Below are 18,485 nucleotides of genomic sequence, written 5' to 3' on the forward strand. Positions count from 1 at the left end.
ATTTGCAAATATACTTTCCCTTACAATGTTAGTCTTTCCTTATAACAAAGAAGAAAAAGCAATTAAGCATAGCCAACTGACACATGACACTGTGTCTTTCAGTATACGCAGCATTTCATATTCAGTCTTCTGCTTCTGCACTAAAATAAGGTGCATTTCTTCATTTCTTTTCATTGTCTAGGACTGCTCCTTCTAATCCCATACCATTCAGATTATTTTATAATTTTTGTTGTAGTCATAAACATACTGTATTCCTGATTCTTTTTAGTCTGCATTAATTCTTTTTTTTTTTTTTTGTGAGGCAATTGGGGTTAAGTGACTTGCCCAGGGTCACACAGCTAGTAAGTGTTAAGTGTTTGAGGCTGGATTTGAACTCAGGTACTCCTGAATTCAGAGCTGGTGCTCTATCCACTGCGCCACCTAGCTGCCCCAGTCTGCATTAATTCTTATAGGTCTTTCCATAGTTCTCTGAATTCAACATATTATTTCTTATGATGAGATACTATCCCATTGCATCCATATACTATAATTTGTTGAGCTTTTTCCTAACTAATGGCCATAATTGGAACACTTCCAGCTTTTTGCTACAAAAAATAATAAGTTAACAATTATGTTGCTTTTTAAGGTTTTCAAAACAATTTATATACATTATGTCATTTGATTCTTACAATCCCCATGGTGAGGTAGGTCCTTTTACAGATGAGGAAACTGAGGCTTAGAAAAATGCAGGCATGCCTTGTTTTATTGCTCTTTATAACTTTTTTTTTTAAAATTGAAGGTTTGTAGCAACCCTACATTTGGTGCCATTTTTTTCAATAGCATGTGCTCACACTGTCTTTGTCACAGTCTGTTAATTCATGTAATATTTAAGACATTTTCATCATTATTATATATGTTATGATGATCTGTGATCTTTAATGTTACTATTGTAATTATTTTTGGGCCCCCTATATGAGATGGCAACTTTATTTTAATTTTTTTTTTTTTCAGAGCAATGAGGGTTAAGTGACTTTCTCAGGGTCACACAGCTAGTAAGTGCCAAGTGTCTGAGGCCAGATTTAAACTCAGGTTCTTCTGAATCCAGGGCTGGTGCTTTATCCACTGTGCCACCTAGCTGCCCTGAGATGGCAACTTTAAAAGATAAATGTTGAGTGTGTTCTAACTGCTCCACTGACTGACCAACTGTTAACCCATTTCTCTCCCCGTCTTTAAGCCTCCCTATTCCCTGTGACACATTAGGCCAATTAATAATCCTACAATGGCCTCTAAGTGTTCAAATGAAAGGAAGAATCTATTAATATGGCAAACTTCATTGCTGTCTTATTTTAAGAAATTGCTGCAGTCACCCCAACCTTTACCCCAATGCCTTGATTAGTCAGCAGCCATCAACATTGAGGCAAGACCCTCCATCAGCAAAAAGATTGACTTGCTGAAGGCTCACATATTATCATTTTTAGTAACAAAGCATTTTTTAAATTATGTACATTTTTAGACAATGCTATTGCACACTTAATAGACTATAGTATAATGTAAACATAACTTTTACTTGCACTGGGAAACCAAAAAGATTCACATGACTCACTTTATTATGATTTTTGCTTTATTACAGTATTTAGAACCAAACTTGCAGTATCTCCAGTGATTTGCTTAGGGTCACATAAGTAATAGGTGCTTAAGGAAGAATTCAAACCGAGGTTTCCCTAACTTCAAATCCAGTACTCTGTCTACTGTGCTGTGGATATTTGCTATGTATAGGGCATTTTCTTCTTGGTGTATATCAGGCCTTTGGCTTTAACAGTTAAGAAGGTAGTTTTCAGTAGAGTGGTAGGTTGAAAAATGCTAAGGTGGTGAGTTTGAGAAAGTGAGAATATACTTTCTTTTCAGAGAGTATATAGAAGATAATTTTATTTTTGGGGGGGGATATCAGGGTCAAGGACACTACTTTTAGCATAGAAAACCTGAATATATTTGTAGGCTATGGGAAATGAACTAGTAGATAGCGAGAAAGTGAAGATAAAATAGCAGGGATTATCATGTGATAAAGCTCCCAGAAGAGTTGGGAGGCCATCAGATTTGGGATTCAAGCAGAAACATTGCTCTTGAAAAAGAGAAGGGGTATCTTTTACTGAAGAGTGGTATAAAGGAAGCAAGGACATGTGAAGAAGTAGACAGATTTTGAGGTGTTGAATAAGGGAGATAAACTTATGATCACCTCATTTTTAAAAAATAAGGGGATAATGAGCAATTCACATTGTAGAAAGTAACTAGTATTTTATGGGAGATACTAGGTTTCCATGAGTGCAAGCAGATATGAAGAATTGAGATGAAGAGGTGTAGGTGGAAGTGGAGCCTACTTGTAATAGAGCAGAAATTTCAGATGGTAGTGTGGAAGGACCAAGCAGGTTAGGAACTTTGGAAGGGTAAGACTGAGGTGGATGGGAATCAGAGAATAGGGAGTGAAAGAGGGTATGACTGAATTATAAAAGAAACTAGAGGTAGGAATTTACCAGGTATGAGTGGCAAAAGAAACAGTACCATGGCAGGAATGTTAGATTTAAAGAAGGAAGAATCATAGGACCTCAGTTCAGATTTCTAGCTTCACCTTTTCACTGCATGTGATCAAGGGCAAAGCACAACTTCCTTGATTCTCTTCCTTATCAGTAAGATTAAGGAGTTAGAGTAAATGACTTATCACGGCCTCTCTCCTTCAGGGTCCTGTGATTATTGAGCATATGATGAGTGTTTCCTCTTCCAAAGAGAATGTTCTTTGTAATGGAAAACATAGAATGAACATATCTTGCAATGACTGGTAAATGGGACTGCTGAGACTCTGTATTACTATTAGTGATTAGAAAAGGCCTTTTTAAAGAGCAGAGTAGGTGCCTCAAGATGGGGGTGAGGCAAATATTCCATTTTAAAATAGCCTGCTTCAGTCTGTCAGTCAATATCAGTTCTTTCTTTGGAGGTGGATAATATGCTTTATCATTAGTCCTTTGGGATTTTCTTGGATCATTATACTGCTGAGATTAGTTAATTCATTTAAAATTCTTCATCAAACAATATTGCTGTCACTGTGCACAACATTCTGCTCGCTTCACCATACATCTGTTCATATAAATCTCTCCAGACCTTTCTGAAATCATCCTGCTTGTCATTTCTTACAGCATAATAATATTCTATTATAATCACATACTACAGCTTGATTAGCCATTTCCCAACTGATGGGCATTCCTTTGATTTTCTATTTTTAGACAACACAAAAAGAGCTGTTAGAAATATTTTTGTACAAATAGGTCTTTTTATCCTTTTGAGGATGTCTTTGGGATAGAAACTTAGTAGTGCTTTTCTGGATCAAAGGGTATATATAGTTTTAAAGCCCTTTGGACATAATTCCAAATTGCTCACCAGAATGGTTGGATCTTTTCACAACTCCATCAACAGTGGATTGACATTCCAATTTCCCCACATTCCTTCCATCATCCAACGTTTTCTTTTTTTGTTATATTAGCCACTCTGATAGGTGTGAGGTGGTACCTCAGAATTATTTTAATTTGCATTTCTCTGATCACACCACATACTAAAATAAAGTCAAAATATGTACATGATTTACACATAAAGGGTGATACCATAAGCAGATTGAAAGAACACAGAATAGTTTATCCGTCAGATTTGTGGACGGGGAAGAATTAAGAACCAAAGAAGATATAGAGAGTATTACAAAATGTAAAATAGCTTTTGTACAATCAAAGCCAATGCAACAAAAATTATAAGTAAAGCAGAAAACTGGGAAAGAATTTTTGCAAAAAGTATCTCTGATAAAGGCATCATTTCTCAAATATATAGAGAAATGAATCAAATTTATAAAAATACAAGTCATTACCCAATTGATAAATGGTCAAAGGATATGAACAGGCAGAAATCAAAGCTATAGTCATATGAAAAAAATACCCCTTGCTCTCTTGCTGATCCCACTTTGTCAATGCCTAAAACTGGATTACTCACACACATCTATCTCCTTTTCTCCTATTTACATGTTTTTGAATGGAACTTAAGGAAATCACAAAACCATGTTGATTTGACCCACTACAGATTTTTATAGTCTAACCTCATCTCTTTGAGCAGCTAGGTGGATCAGTGGATAGAGCTCTGAATCTGGAGTCAGAAAATCATGTTTCTGAGTTCAAATCTGGCCTCAGAAAGTTCCTAACTGTGTGACCTTGGGTAAATCTTAACCCTATCTGCCACACTTTCCTCATCTGTAAAATGAACTGGAGAAGGCAAACCACTCCAGTATCTTTGTCAAGAAAACCCCCCAAAAGGGGTCACAAAGAGTCAGACACAACTGAAAATGACTGAACAATCTCATCTGGACCCTTACTGCAATAAGACCTGCACTGTCTCCCATATATGGAAGGCTCTCCCTCCTCAAGATAGTGGTTAGTTTCTCTGGCTTCCTTCAAGTCTCATATCTCTTATCTTATCTTCTTGTTCTTCCAGTTGTAAGTTCCTTCCTCTAGTGTGAGCCTAGTTTTTTACATGTTGTCTCCCTCGTTAGAATTTGAATTCCCTGAAGGCAGGCAACATCTGCTTTTTTTGGGGGGGGGGCGGGTATCTCCATCACTTAACACAGTATCACCACATAGTAGTTCTTGTTTGTTTGTTTTTGCAGGGCAATGGGGGTTAAGTGACTTGCCCAGGGTTACACAGCTAGTAAGTGTCAAGTTTCTGAAGCCAGATTTGAACTCAGGTACTCCCGAATCCAGGGCCAGTGCTTTATCCACTGCACCACCTAGCTGCACCCCCCCACAGTAGTTCTTAATAAATGGTTATTGTGGGACATGAATATAATTTAATGAATAAAAGCATGGAATAATTCATAACAGATTGATTTAGAATGTGGTAGTCAGAATAGAAGAAAACAATATACCCTCAGCAGTATAAATAGAAAGAACAACACACAGCCAACCAGTCAAAGTTAAATGTTACAAAATTATAATGATCAAAGAAGATAGGAGAAAACATTTCTCCTTGCTTTGTTGAAAAGACCTATATGAACTATAATGTCAAGCTTTTAGATATGTTGTTTAGTGTTTCAGAACTGGTTTCTTCTTCCTTTCTTATTCTTTATTAGAAGGGATCACACCATGGGGGTTGGATGGGTTATGGGGAGGGACATTAATGAGAGATATAAGTGACATAAAAAAAAAATCAGGAAGATTTATTTTTAAAAACATGATGGGGCAGCTAGGTGGCGTAGTGGATAAAGCACTGGCCCTGAATTCAGGAGTACCTGAGTTCAAATCCAGCCTCGGACACTAGACACTTACTAGCTGTGTGACTCTGGGCAAGTCACTTAACCCCCATTACCCAGCAAAAACAAACAAACAAAACAAACAAAAAAAAACCAGATGATGCCCTAGGATTCTAATCTGTCCAGATTTATGAATCATTAGAGATTAAATTGTGTTCTTATAGTTTTACTGTATTTTAATTATTTGGAAAATTAATAATCCCTATAGGTTTATTTAGTTAACCCAAATATTCAATTAAATGAAGTGCCCTATTTTCTAACTTCTTCTGATAAATTGGAATCTGCAAGATATTAGAGGTTAAAATATCTTTATTCAATCACATGAGTGTATATTATTTGGTTGAAAATGTTCAAAATTTTCGAGACCCTATGTAGGCATTAAAATGTTATTAAAATAATTCTTGACTTCATTGAATATTCTTTTTTAAGTCACTGTAAATGAATGGGCATACAATTTTGACCCAAGTATGTATTCTTTGGCATTTGTCTCTGTGCTATGTGGGCTGAAAAATTATCTGATAATAAAATTATCTGATAATAAATTTTAATTAATAATTTGGAGAAGATTCGGTGGATTTTTTTATTGTTAAAACGTTAAAAAAATTATTCTAGGTTCACCTTCATTACATACTTAGCACCAAATTTCAGGATTTTATTTAGGAAATATATTTTGGACTTTTTGTTTAGAGTAATAAGTGTTACCAGTTGAAAAAAGATGATTAAAATGTTTCTCATCTATTTTTATATGCTTTTATGACAGGTATCTTATGTCATTACAATAGAGGGGAAGCCATATACTTTGCTCCTAAAACAAAAGTAGGTGGTTAATTTTACTTTCATCTCACATCTTAGTTCGTGTATCCATTAACTAAAACTCATTTTGCACATGAAAATATTTTTATTATTTGCATTTTAAATTTGATGGTTGATAACATTTCCTTTTTATTCCTTTGGATTCCCTCACTTCATATTTCTGCTTTTTTGAGAACATGAAATTTGTGAATTTAAAATATCATTATCTTAAAAACAACAACAAAAAAGAAACAAAAATAAAATATCATTTGAATCATTTGTACATAATAACATAGTGACCACTTGGGAAAAAAGCATGCGAATATACAACAAGGGGTAGATTTTCTCTTCTGATGCTCTTCTGCCATAAGGTTAACCTACTTATGGCATAACATTTAGGACAATAAAGTATTAAAAAGCAAAAATACTAATTGAAATAAATGTAGTATAATGTATTGGATTTGGATATTCAGAAGATCTGTGTTTGAGTCCCAATGCTGCCATTTCACAGCTGTTTAGATTTGGACAAGGATTGTCGAACTTTAGTTTCTTCACTGTAAAAAGAAGATCATACAACATGGTATCACCCACCTCATAAGAGATAATTGATTTTGAAAGTGTTTTATGAAACATAAAGCTATGCAAATTTCAACCACTAAATTAATGGAAGACTAATAGTACATAGGTTTTTTTTTATTTCAGCATATCTGTGATCTTATTGATAACAGTACTTCCTCCACAAAGCATATTGCAATCTATTCATGCTTTCTTATTCTGAAAAATTTTTGTTTATGTCCTTCCATAAATCTCCAATAAGGGGTCTACCAAGTGATTTCTTGGACTTCTCCTAGTTCTCTTGACATACTTTGGATATCAATGGATTATTTAGACTCTTTATTGCCATTTTCTTTTTTGGTCATATATTTTTTTCTGATGAGATTTTATATACTGATTCTCTTGCAAAGATCCTGGTTGATATTTTGTTGTAGCCTAGTGCTGGCTATTGTATGACCTCTCCCTTGCCCGTTGGGTGTCCCACAAGCTTAATTCTTCAGAAACTGATATCCTATGTGTAATACCACTGGGTTTTGCTGTGACGAGTAGAGTTGGCAAGCAGGAAAAAGTGCTTGAGGCTGCAAGGAAGCAGGGGGCCCTTCTTAGGTAAGGACCAGAATGAAGACTGGGAGAACAGTGACCACATGTATCCATAGATCTTACCACCTTGTAAGTACCATAGAGTCATAATCAGAACACAAGATTTATCAGCTACCACTCTATTTTTTATTTTATTTATTTATTTTTGTGGGCAATGAGGGTTAAGTGACTTGCTCAGGGTCACACAGCTAGTAAGTGTCAAGTGTCTGAGGCTGAATTTCAATTCAGGTCCTCCTGAATCCAGGGCCAGTGTTTTATCCACTGTGCTACCTAGCTGCCCAGCTACCACTTTAAAGAAGCAGAAGGCTTATAATATGATATTCCGGGAAGACAAAGGAGCTAATATTACAACCAAAAATAACCTACCCAACAAAACTGAATATAATCTTTTCAGGAGGAGTAAGGGAATGGATATGTAATGAAATACAGGACTTTTAGACATTTCTGATGAAAAGTCCAGAGATGGATAGAAAATTTGACATTCAAACACAAGATTCATGTGAAACATGAAAAGGTAAACACGAAAGAGAAATCATAAGGGACTTAATAAGATTAAACTTTTTATATCCATGAATGGAAAGATGATACATGTGACTCCTAAGGACATTATCATCATTAGGAAGGCTTAAATGGAGTCTACATAGCCAGAGGTCATGAATATGAATCAATTATGTTGGTATGATCTCCCCCCAAAATGAAGGGGTGAGAAAGAGGGATGCACTGGGAAAGAGTGGATGGGGAGGTAGAATGGGGGAAATTACCTCACATAAAAGAGGTATGGAAGGAAGAACTTTTATAATGGATGGGAAAATGAGAGGATGGGCAATGCTTGAACCTCACTATCATCTGAATTAGTTCAAAGAAGGAAGAATATATTTACAAACTCAGTTGGGTTTAGAAATCTATCTTGTCCAATAGGGAAATAGGAGGGGATAACACAAAGGGATGGGAGTGACAAGAAAATGGGCAGGTTAAATGAGGCAGTGGTCGGAAACAAAACAATTTTGAAGAGGGATGGTAAAAAAACAACACAGAAGGATAAACAAAAGAAAATAGTATAGAGAGATATATACAATAATCAAAACTGTGAATGTGAATGGGATGGACTCACCCATAAAATGGAAGATAGCAGAATGAATTAGAAACCAGAACCCAACAATATTTTGTTTACAAGAAGCAAATTTGAAACAGAAGCATACATAGGAAGTTTAAATAAGGAGCTGAAACAGAATCTATTATGCTTTAGTTGAAGTAAAAAAGATAGGAAGAAATCGTGATCTCAGACTAAGCAAAAGCAAAAAATAGACCTAATTAAAAGATAATCAGGGAAACTACATTTTGCTAAAAGGTACCATACACAATGAATATCAGTACTAAACACACACACACACACACACACAATCAAATGGCATAACATTCGTTCTTCAAGGAAAAGTTAAATGAATTATAGGAGAAAATAGACTATAAAACTATACTAGTGGAGGACCTCAACTTTCCCTTCTCAGAACTAGATAGATCTAACTATAAAATAAGAAAGAAGGAAATAAATGGAATTTTAGAAATATTAGATATGAGAGACCTCTGGAGAAAACTAAATGGGGAGAGAAAAGAATATACATTTTTTTTGGCTGTACATGGTGTCTTCATAAAAATTGAACAAAAATTTGGACGTGAACACCTCACAAATACAGAAAATCAAATATTAAATGAACCCATAATGCAATTAAAATTACATTCAATAAAGAACCTTGGAAGCAGAGATTAAGAATTAATTGGAGGGGGGCAGCTAGGTGGCGCAGTGGATAGAGCACTGGCCCTGGAGTCAGGAGTACCTGAGTTCAAATATGGCCTCAGACACTTAACACTTACTAGCTGAGTGACCTTGGGCAAGTCACTTAACCCCAATTGCCTCACTAAAAAAAGAAAAACAAAAACAAAAAAACAAACAAAAAAAGAATTAATTGGAGGGGGCAGCTCGATGGCGCAGTGGATAAAGCATTGGCCTTGGACTCAGGAGTACCTGAGTTCAAATCCATCCTCAGATACTTGGCACTAGCTGTGTGACCCTGGGCAAGTCACTTAACCCTCATTGCCACCCCCCCCCCAAAAAAAAGAATTGGAAACTAAATAGTCTAATCCTAAAGAGTGAGCGGGTCAAAGAACAAATCACAGAAACAATAATTTCATTAAAGATAATAAGAACAATGAGACAATACATCAAAATTTGTGGGATGCAGAAAAAGCAGTAAGTAGGGGAAATTTTATCTCTCTCAATGCTTTCATCAATAAAAAAGAGAAAGAGCAGATCAATGAATTAGTTATGCAACTAAAAAACTAGAAAAAGGACAAAATTCCCTATCAAGCACTAAAATGGAAGTCTGGAAAATCAAAGGAAATATTAATAAAACTGAAAGCAAAAAAGTTGAACTAATAAAATTAGGATGTTTTATGAAAAAAATCAATAAAATAGACAAATCATTGGTTAATTTGATTTAAAAAAGGAAACTAAAATACCAGTATGAAAAATTAAAAGGTTGAATGCACTACCTATTTAAGATGAAATCAAAGCAATTATAAAATGGATGAATATTTACAAAAATATAAGTTGCTCTGATTAAAAGCAGAAATAGAATACTTAAAGAAATTAATCCATAAATGAGCTCCCTAAGAAATGATCCACAGAATCAGATGGATTTATAAGTGAATTCCACCAAACATTTAAAGAACAATTCCAATATTATTATATTATATAACTGTTTGAAAAAAAAATAAAGGAGTCCTACAAAATTCTTTTACCTTGATCTTTTTTCAAGGCAACTCTCTTCATACTGCCTCTCTTTCTCACATCTCTGATCTCAATTGTTACCCCCTTTCCTTTGGAGTTTTGCTTATTAGTTCCTTTTTCTCTCCTGCTTTTATTTTTCTTTTCTCTTTCTTCTTATTTAAGTAAATTTCTTCTACCTCTCTTCCCCTTCAACTATTCCTGTTCATTAGTTTTTAAATTTTTGTTTTTGTGCCTCTTTCTAAAAAGGATTTCTCTCACTTGCTTCATTATCCATCCTGTCTACTCTAGACCCTTGTTCTTTGATTCATGACCCCTAGAATTTTTGTGTCTCTTTTTTTCTCTATATTCCTCATGTAATCAAATCTTTCAGGTATCCATTCTCGGCTTTCCCCTTTAGGTGGTTTTCTTCCACTGCACTGCAGACTTTGCCCTGTGAATTCCCTTTTTCTAATATGGCTCACTCCCAGAAAAATGCCAATTATTGTAGGCATCAAGAGGGGACAATTTTATTTTTTCCCAATTACATGTAAAAACAATTTTAACATCAATTTTAAAAACTTTGTATTCCAAATTCTCTTCCTTTCTCCCTCCCTAACCCCTTCCTTAAGAAGGCAAGCAATTCAATTTGTTATACATACATAGTCATACAAAACATTTCCATATTCGTCAGGTTGTGAAAGAAAACAGACAAAAAGAAACTAAAAAAAAAGTAAAAAAATTATTCTTCAATATATATTCAGATACTATCTGTTCCTTCACTGGGGATGGATAGCATTTTTCATCAGAAGTCCTTCAGAGTTGTGTTGGATCATTATATTGCTGAGAATAGCCAAGTCATTCACAGCTGACTTCTTACAGCTTTCTGCTTCCCTTCTAATTTTGACTGCATTGCTTCTGTTTGTACAAAACCTTTTTAATTCATTGTAATCAAAATCATCCATTTTTCATGGATATGTAAATATTCTCATAATATTCTCTACCTCTAGTTTGGTCATAAATTGCTTTCCTCTCCATAGATCTGAGAGGTAAACTATTGCTTCCTCTCCAGATTTAACTATGGTATCATCCTTTATGTCTAAATCATGTACCCATTTGGACCTTATTTTAGTATACAGTATAAGATGTTCATCTGTGCCTAATTTATGCCATACTATCTTCCAGTTTTCCCAGCAGTTTTTGTCAAATAGTGAGTTCTTATCCTAGAAGCTGGAATCTTTGGGTTTATCAAACAGTAAGATTACTATGGTCATTTACTACTGTGCCTAAACTATTCCACTGAACCACCACTCTATTTCTTAGCCAGTACCAAATAGTTTTGATGACTGCTACTTTATAGTATAGCTTCAGATTAGGTATGGCTAGCCCACCTTCCTGTGCATTTTTTTTTAATTAGTTCCCTTGACCAAAGTAGATATTATCTTTATTTTGGGATGAGGAGGTTGGCACGCATCTGAGGCTGCCTATGGTCATAGACCCAATTGGAGGTATTAGAGGAACCCCCGACCCTGGTACAATTCCTAATTTTGTTGATCCTTTGTTCTTGTAGAGGACCGACCATAACATCAGCGTGAGGTCATGACTTGCAGTGAATTGGATTTAAATGAGGGAGGACTGTGTGAAGTCACCAACCTCACTCTGTCCTCCGGAGCCATCTGGGTCCAGTGGCAAGATCAGGCTGACTGGAGATGGCCCTGGATGTTTTAAGGCAATTGGGGTTAAGTGACTTGCCTAGGCTCACACAGCTAGTAAGTGCCTAAGGTGAGATTTTAACTCAGGTCCTCCTGACTCCAGGACCAGTGCTTTATCCACCTAGCTGCCCGCTAAGTTTTTGTAAAGAAAAAAAAATGCATAGTGACTAGCATGGGAATGGGTGTGAGAGGATCTAAGTGCAATTCAGGACAAGTCACTTTCACTGCCTTAATTTCCTTGTCTCTAAAATGGGAATAATAGGTGTCCAATTTACTTCACAAGAATGTCAATGGTATCAAATATAATGATATGTTAAAAGTTTTTGAAAAATAGAAAGTACTATTCTAATACAAATGGTTATTATTCTAAGTATTTCATTTCATTTATCCTTTCATCTATTTTAAAACATAATTTTAAGGCATTGGAACACCATTATCTTTTAGGGATATTATGCAGTGTACCTTTTCCCTTCAACACATCTGTTCAGCTGTTTTTAGGGACATCGACTACATACTTGAATGGAACTATGATCTCACTGGTGTGAGTGCAGCCTCCAGTGGTGCAAACTGCACTTAAGAATCTTGCTCATGTCCATAAATTCTGTAAATAAAAAATACATACATTTGAATATGTATGTGGCTTAGGAGTAAGAATGACTAATCAGAAAATACTATTCTAGTATATATTTTGTGATTTTATTAATATAGGAAATTCATGATGAGGAATTTTTTTTTTATCAATGTAGATCAAAACCAGTTCCTCAACTTGGAGTCTTAGAAAATTGCTTGAGCTTTGAGAAATTGTTTTCTGCCCAAGATGATACAGGTGATGTAGGTATCAGACACAAGACTTAGACACAGGTGTTCCAGATTCCAAGGTCCTTCTCTCTACTAACTACACCACACTTCTTCTCCCATTATATATAGATAGAAAGAATTTATTTATGGTATAGGATTCATTTTTTCTAATATGAGTTTTATTTTATATTATCTACTGCACTTTCAAAGATGAAACCAACTCTCTCCCTTCCATACATGCCTCAGACTTTTTTCATTCCCTTGTGTGAAAGAATTTTAATGTATTTTATGTTTAAAATACTGCTATATTTCCTTGGTACTTTGCCTATAATATTAGCATATGCCATGTAGCATTCATATAGCATGAATTCTGGGACAGGTTGGATGGGTAATCCATCTTCTCACTGGGGAGTCTTAGCCTATTATTGTACTTATCAGCAAAAAGAGATGCTACTTGATTTCATGGTATTTAAAATTTGTTGGTTACTAAATCTATTACAGAAAGTGTTTTCCCAAAGTAAAAACTAAATTCAGATACTACTTTCTGATATATATAAGCATATATATTACTTCCCTTTAATTCTTTCTATAAATATATATATTTAACAAAATAATTTCTTTGTTTTACAGAATATTTTTACCTCATGATTTTAGGATTTATACTTACAATGAAGAGGGATTTTTAAACTCCCCTGTTCCTTTTTTTGAGGTATGGCTTAGACACTATTATTAAATGTGTAATTCCCTTACAGCATTATTAAGTGATTTAAAATGACTTTTTATGTATTTCTATTCTTGAGCAAAACACTTTTTAGGATAATTTTACTCCCTTTGAAGGTTATGTTCTATTAGACTTGTAAGGAATTAATTGTGGTTTGGGGTTTCCATTACCCCATCTTTGCTTCATTATGGTCAGACTGAAAAGATGTAATCTTGAAAAGCCTAAGGGAAGATGGGTGTGTACTTGAAGAGATTATAGAACAAACAAAAGGAACTCTGATCAGATTTGTCATGTATATTAGGTGGGACTGAATAACACAAAGAACATTTATTGAGTCAAAGTATCCAACCAAGTACCTAAGCCCCATCTAGGAGATCCTCCATGCCTACATGGGCCTGGCCAAATTATAATGGGGACAGCCCAGGGGTTTTGTTGAACCAATTGGAGACTCAGCATGGCTAAGGACCTCCCTTCCTGTGGGAGAGGTAGGAAGGGGGAGAGAGAACTCTGAGAGGGACAAGGAAGAGAGAGAGGGAGGAGCTGGTGTTGGTTGACTTTCGGACTGAACCAGGAGACACTGCACAGCTGATTCTCCTTGGAACTACAGCTTCCAGGTGGTGGTGAGTTAGTGTTGTTGAAGCGAGGCTGGCTCTTTAGGCCAGCTGAACTGGAAGCAAGTTTAGGGTTTGAGTCAGTTTTTGTTCAAGCCAAGCTGTTCTGAGTAGCTGAGGAAGCAGAGCTTGTTCAAGGTACCTGGGGGCCTTTTTACCCTAGAGATTTAGATTCTAACCATCTGTGAAGTGGGTCATATTTTTCACTTTCTCTATCCCCTTTCTCATTGTCCCTGGCTCTATTAACTTCACTTGTGTTAACAATTTTGTTCTCATTAATAAAACCTGATTTGTCTGTGGAAAAGAGGCTGTTAATCTCCTTTCTTATCAGCCTTAGTGAAATAACTAAAAAAGGCAGTTTGGAAGAGAGGAAACTCTGGACCTGGAGGTCTCCCATTATTTCCTGAACCCCAATATTACAGCGAGCCACTCAGTTAACTCTCCCCATACTGAATTTACCCTAAACAGACTTAATGTGCAGACATCACTAAGTTTTGAAGGCAAGTAGCTTTTGGGGTCATGAACATCTATTTGTATGTTGGAATTAGTCACAAAAGAGGTATTGATAGGAACTTGAGTCATTATGATTTAGATAAGGACAGTTATCTCTGAATGCAAATGTATAGCCAGAAGCTACTGAGAATTTGAGGGGCACTCTAAAAGCATTCATGAGAAATTGTGGGCAATTAGGGAAAATTATGAAAGTCTACTAATTAAGTGCTTACTGTGTATAGGGCCCCAAGTTCTCAGTACCAGGAAAGAAACAATATTTAGCCTTTAAGATACATTCCTTGCCTGGAACTTATAATCTAACAAGGTAGATAATACACGTAGATAGATTAGTATAATACATGACAATTACATTAGAGAGGTATGAAAGGTGTATTTGAGAGGTAGTGTTTTTGTTGTTGTTGTTGTTTGTTTTGTTTTGCAGTCCAATGAGGGTTAAGTGACTTGCCCAGGATCACACAGCTACAAAGTGTCAAGTATCTGAAGCCCAAGTTGAACTCAGGTGCTCTTGAATCCAGAGCTGGCACTTTATCCACTGTGCCACCTAGCTGCCCCTGGGAGGTAGTGTTTTATAGTAGATAGAGTATTGGACTTGGAGGTAGAAAAACCGACAGTTGACTACTGCCTCATACACTTACTACCTGTTTGACCCTGGAATTTGATGTCCTCATCTTTAAAATGGTCAGGTTGGACTTAATCAACTCTAAGATCTATTTCAGTTTTAACTCTATTATCCTATTATAAAAGAAAGTGCCACGTGATATCCAAGTGGAAAGGTCATTATGGAAAAAGTGGCATTTGACTGGGACTTTAAGAATGGGTAGAAATTCAGTAAGTGAAGAGGGGGAAGGAAGATAAGCCTTACCGAATGTGAACAAATTATAAAGGTTTTAATTATGACCTGAAGAAAAGTGAGCTTGGTTCAGAGGGTCATTGTCAGGAATATTAACTATGAAAATAAAAAAAAAAATCATTTTGGTCACAGCAACTCAAGAAAGCCATTTACAAAGGCATATAAGAGCTTTCATCTGTCTCAGTGGAGAGAATACATACATCAGTTCAATTCAGTTCAGTAAGCATTGAATTACCTTGAAAGATACAGCTTCATGTTCAGATCCTCATTGCTTCTCAATTGACTATTGTGATAGATATCTATTGATTGCCCTGTATCAAGTCTTACTCCTCTCTAATCTCTCCCCCTCATGCTTGCCAAAGTGATTTTCCTAAAGCACTTGTCTGACCATACTATTTTCCTGCCCATTATCAATAAGCTCAAGTACCCTTTGGATTAAAGACAAAGTCCTCTCTGCCATTGAAAGCTCATTCTTTACTAGCCTCCATGCACTCTGTGGTCTGACTAGATTGGCTTTCTTGCTGTTCCTCACATATGACACTCCATCTTTCAAGCTCTCTGACTGTGTATGGGTTGTCTCCATAGCTTAGAATGACTTCTTTCCTCACATTTGCTGCTATGTTATAGTGTACTTGCTGCTCCCTAAATGTTGCCTTCTATTTGCTTCCTGTGTGCTTTTGGCTACCCTTCATGATTAGAATGCCCTTCGTTTATAACCTTTCTGCCTCTTATAATGCTTAGCTGTCTTCAAGGCTTATCTTATATATCCTATGTAGAGGTTTTTCCTGATTTCCCACATTAGTATACTCTCCCTTTTCCAATTATATTTTACTTAATTATCTCTATTTACTTACCTGGCACAATGCCTTTTATGTAGTGGAAATTTAATAAATACATTTTGAATTGAATTTATGAAGTATTGGACTTAGAAATAATTATCAATAAAAGCATTTCACAAATTGGACTAATTTTTTCCTAGAATATTATACATTAGCCACTTTTATTGAGGAGATGATAAAAGTACAAATGCGATTTTTTCAGTTAGGGCTCTATAGGAGCCCAGAGATATTTTTTTCGATGTGGGCTGTGCCTCCAACTTTCTAAAATAAGGATATGGTAGGATGAATGCCATAAGTCAGCAATTTGTAATCAGTTGAAGTCTAAAGATGCATAGAATAGCAGAGAAAACTAGAGTCTCTATATATTAACTTGCCTATGAAGAAAATTCTACCAAACTGGATCTATTCTAGCCAAGTACTTTCCTGATGTTAGAAATATGATATGAGAGACATACGTAATATCCAAATTAATGTTCTTTTCTTCTTATGAAGACAGGGAACTCTAATAATGAACACTAAGAGGGGATCCTAGGATCTAAGCATTGATTGAACTCCTATAGTATTCATAGCATTTTGATAGCTGACTTAGTGTATTTTGAATATTATTGGAAAAATCATGAGTTGATTTTTTTTCTTTTTTTCTTTTTTTGCGGGCAACGGGGGTTAAGTGACTTGCCCAGGGTCACACAGCTAGTAAGTGTCAAGTGTCTGAGGCTGGATTTGAACTCAGGTCCTCCTGAATCCAAGGCTGGTGCTTTATCCACTGAGCCACCTAGCTTCCCCATGAGTTGATTTTAATATGGTGGAGTCAAATCTTTGAGTACCTCTTATGTCCAACAAATTACCCTATTTGTGTTTCATTTTCAGAATTTTTGCTTCTACCAAGGGCATGTGGCAGATTTCCCAAACACACTTGTGACACTTAGCACGTGTTCTGGAATCAGGTCATGGCTATATCCTTTTATTGATTATAGAATATTAAATAGGAACAACCCTCTTTTCTTATATCATACTCAAAAAATTTAAATGAGGAGAGTGCATGGTGGGGAACAGTTATCTAAGATGTGGAAGTGTAATGGGAATAGTTTACTACGTCTTTCCTGGAAATTTTAGCAAGTAGACACTGATGGTATAATGATGATACTAAAAATAAAAACTGGGATTTTTTTGGGTCACACCTATTGAAATGACTTTGTTTTGGGGCCAGTTTAAAAAATGGCTCCAAATTTGCCTGTCACCCACAGGGATCATGGTTTTTCTCATACTTAATAGATCTCTGCTCTCATTTATTCAGAAGTTTTCTCCAGCAGTACAAATCACAACCTAGCCATGCTAACCTTTAACTCCTGTCCATGTCCTTCAAAAAGTTCCCCAAATGGATTCTACTCCCCATGCTAGAGGTTTTCCTTATTTTTCCCTGATACTGGGAATGTAATGTTTTTTTCTGTTTTTACTTTGTACTATGCAATGCATTGATGTCTTTTACTTCTCTTTTTCAATATTCCTCAGTGATTTTCTTTATGGCCAGTTCACATACACCATGTACTTCTCCATTGTTTTAGTCATATTTACCTTTCTGCCGTATAGCAACATTCTTTTTTTTTTCATTCTTTTTTGGGGGCAATGAGTGTTAAGTGACTTGCCCAGGGTCACACAGCTATTAAGTAACAAGTGTCTGAGGTTAGATTTGAACTCAGGTCCTCTTGAATCCAGGGCCAGTGCTTTATCCACTCTGCCACCTAGCTTCCCTCATATAGCAACATTCTTAAAATATTGGTGATGAAAAGATGGGCCTCAACTCTCAAAGGAAGCTTGTAAAAGATCATTATAATTTCTCAAAGGCAATTGGGCAATATGTGTTGAATGGTATGATTCTCAACACACTTTTGTGAAATTTGGTAAATGTGTTGCTACATTAACCCCCATTTTTCTCACTCCAAAGTATCCTTGGTAGAACTCTTTAGTATTTTTCCTTATACTGAAGTTTTAATTTTAATTATTTTCAAATGTGGCATTTGCATTTGTAGAGGTTGGTTACAATTTGAAAATTTCACATATGGAATTGAGCCTCTGGAGTCTTCAGCAGGATTTGAGCATGTGGTTTATCAAGTAAGAAATGAAAACAGAGATGTCTTTCTATATTCTGAAAAGGACATGGATTTAAACTCAAGAAAGTTGCCTTATGAATCCCAGATGGTTAATGTGAGTTATGATTTGCTACAGTTTTGTTATTTGTATAATATAAACAATAGTCTTTATCACCTACAGATTGCAGTCTGTCCAATTTTTTTCCTCTGAAAGATTATAGTCAGTTTTGCTGGATACTTGATTCTTGGTTGTAATCCCAATTCCTTTGTCCTCTGGAATATCATATTCCATGCCCTCTGATCTTTTAATGTAGAAGCTGCTAGATCCTGACTAG

At 35.7% G+C, this 18,485-nt stretch overlaps 1 protein-coding gene across 1 annotated transcript in view; it reads left to right on the forward strand.

Moving 5' to 3' along the window:
• Positions 1–18,485, forward strand: part of LOC122739252 (disintegrin and metalloproteinase domain-containing protein 2-like) — a 117,977-nt gene that overhangs the window by 25,303 nt on the left and 74,189 nt on the right. The window contains exons 6-9 of the mRNA XM_043981060.1: positions 6,072–6,127; positions 13,160–13,238; positions 16,931–17,007; positions 18,091–18,265. Of these exons, the coding sequence (XP_043836995.1) occupies positions 6,072–6,127; positions 13,160–13,238; positions 16,931–17,007; positions 18,091–18,265 (387 nt within the window). The remainder of the gene's footprint in view (positions 1–6,071; positions 6,128–13,159; positions 13,239–16,930; positions 17,008–18,090; positions 18,266–18,485) is intronic.

The sequence above is a fragment of the Dromiciops gliroides genome, chromosome 2 (assembly GCF_019393635.1).
Source record: "Dromiciops gliroides isolate mDroGli1 chromosome 2, mDroGli1.pri, whole genome shotgun sequence".
In the NCBI taxonomy this organism is placed as follows: domain Eukaryota; kingdom Metazoa; phylum Chordata; class Mammalia; order Microbiotheria; family Microbiotheriidae; genus Dromiciops; species Dromiciops gliroides.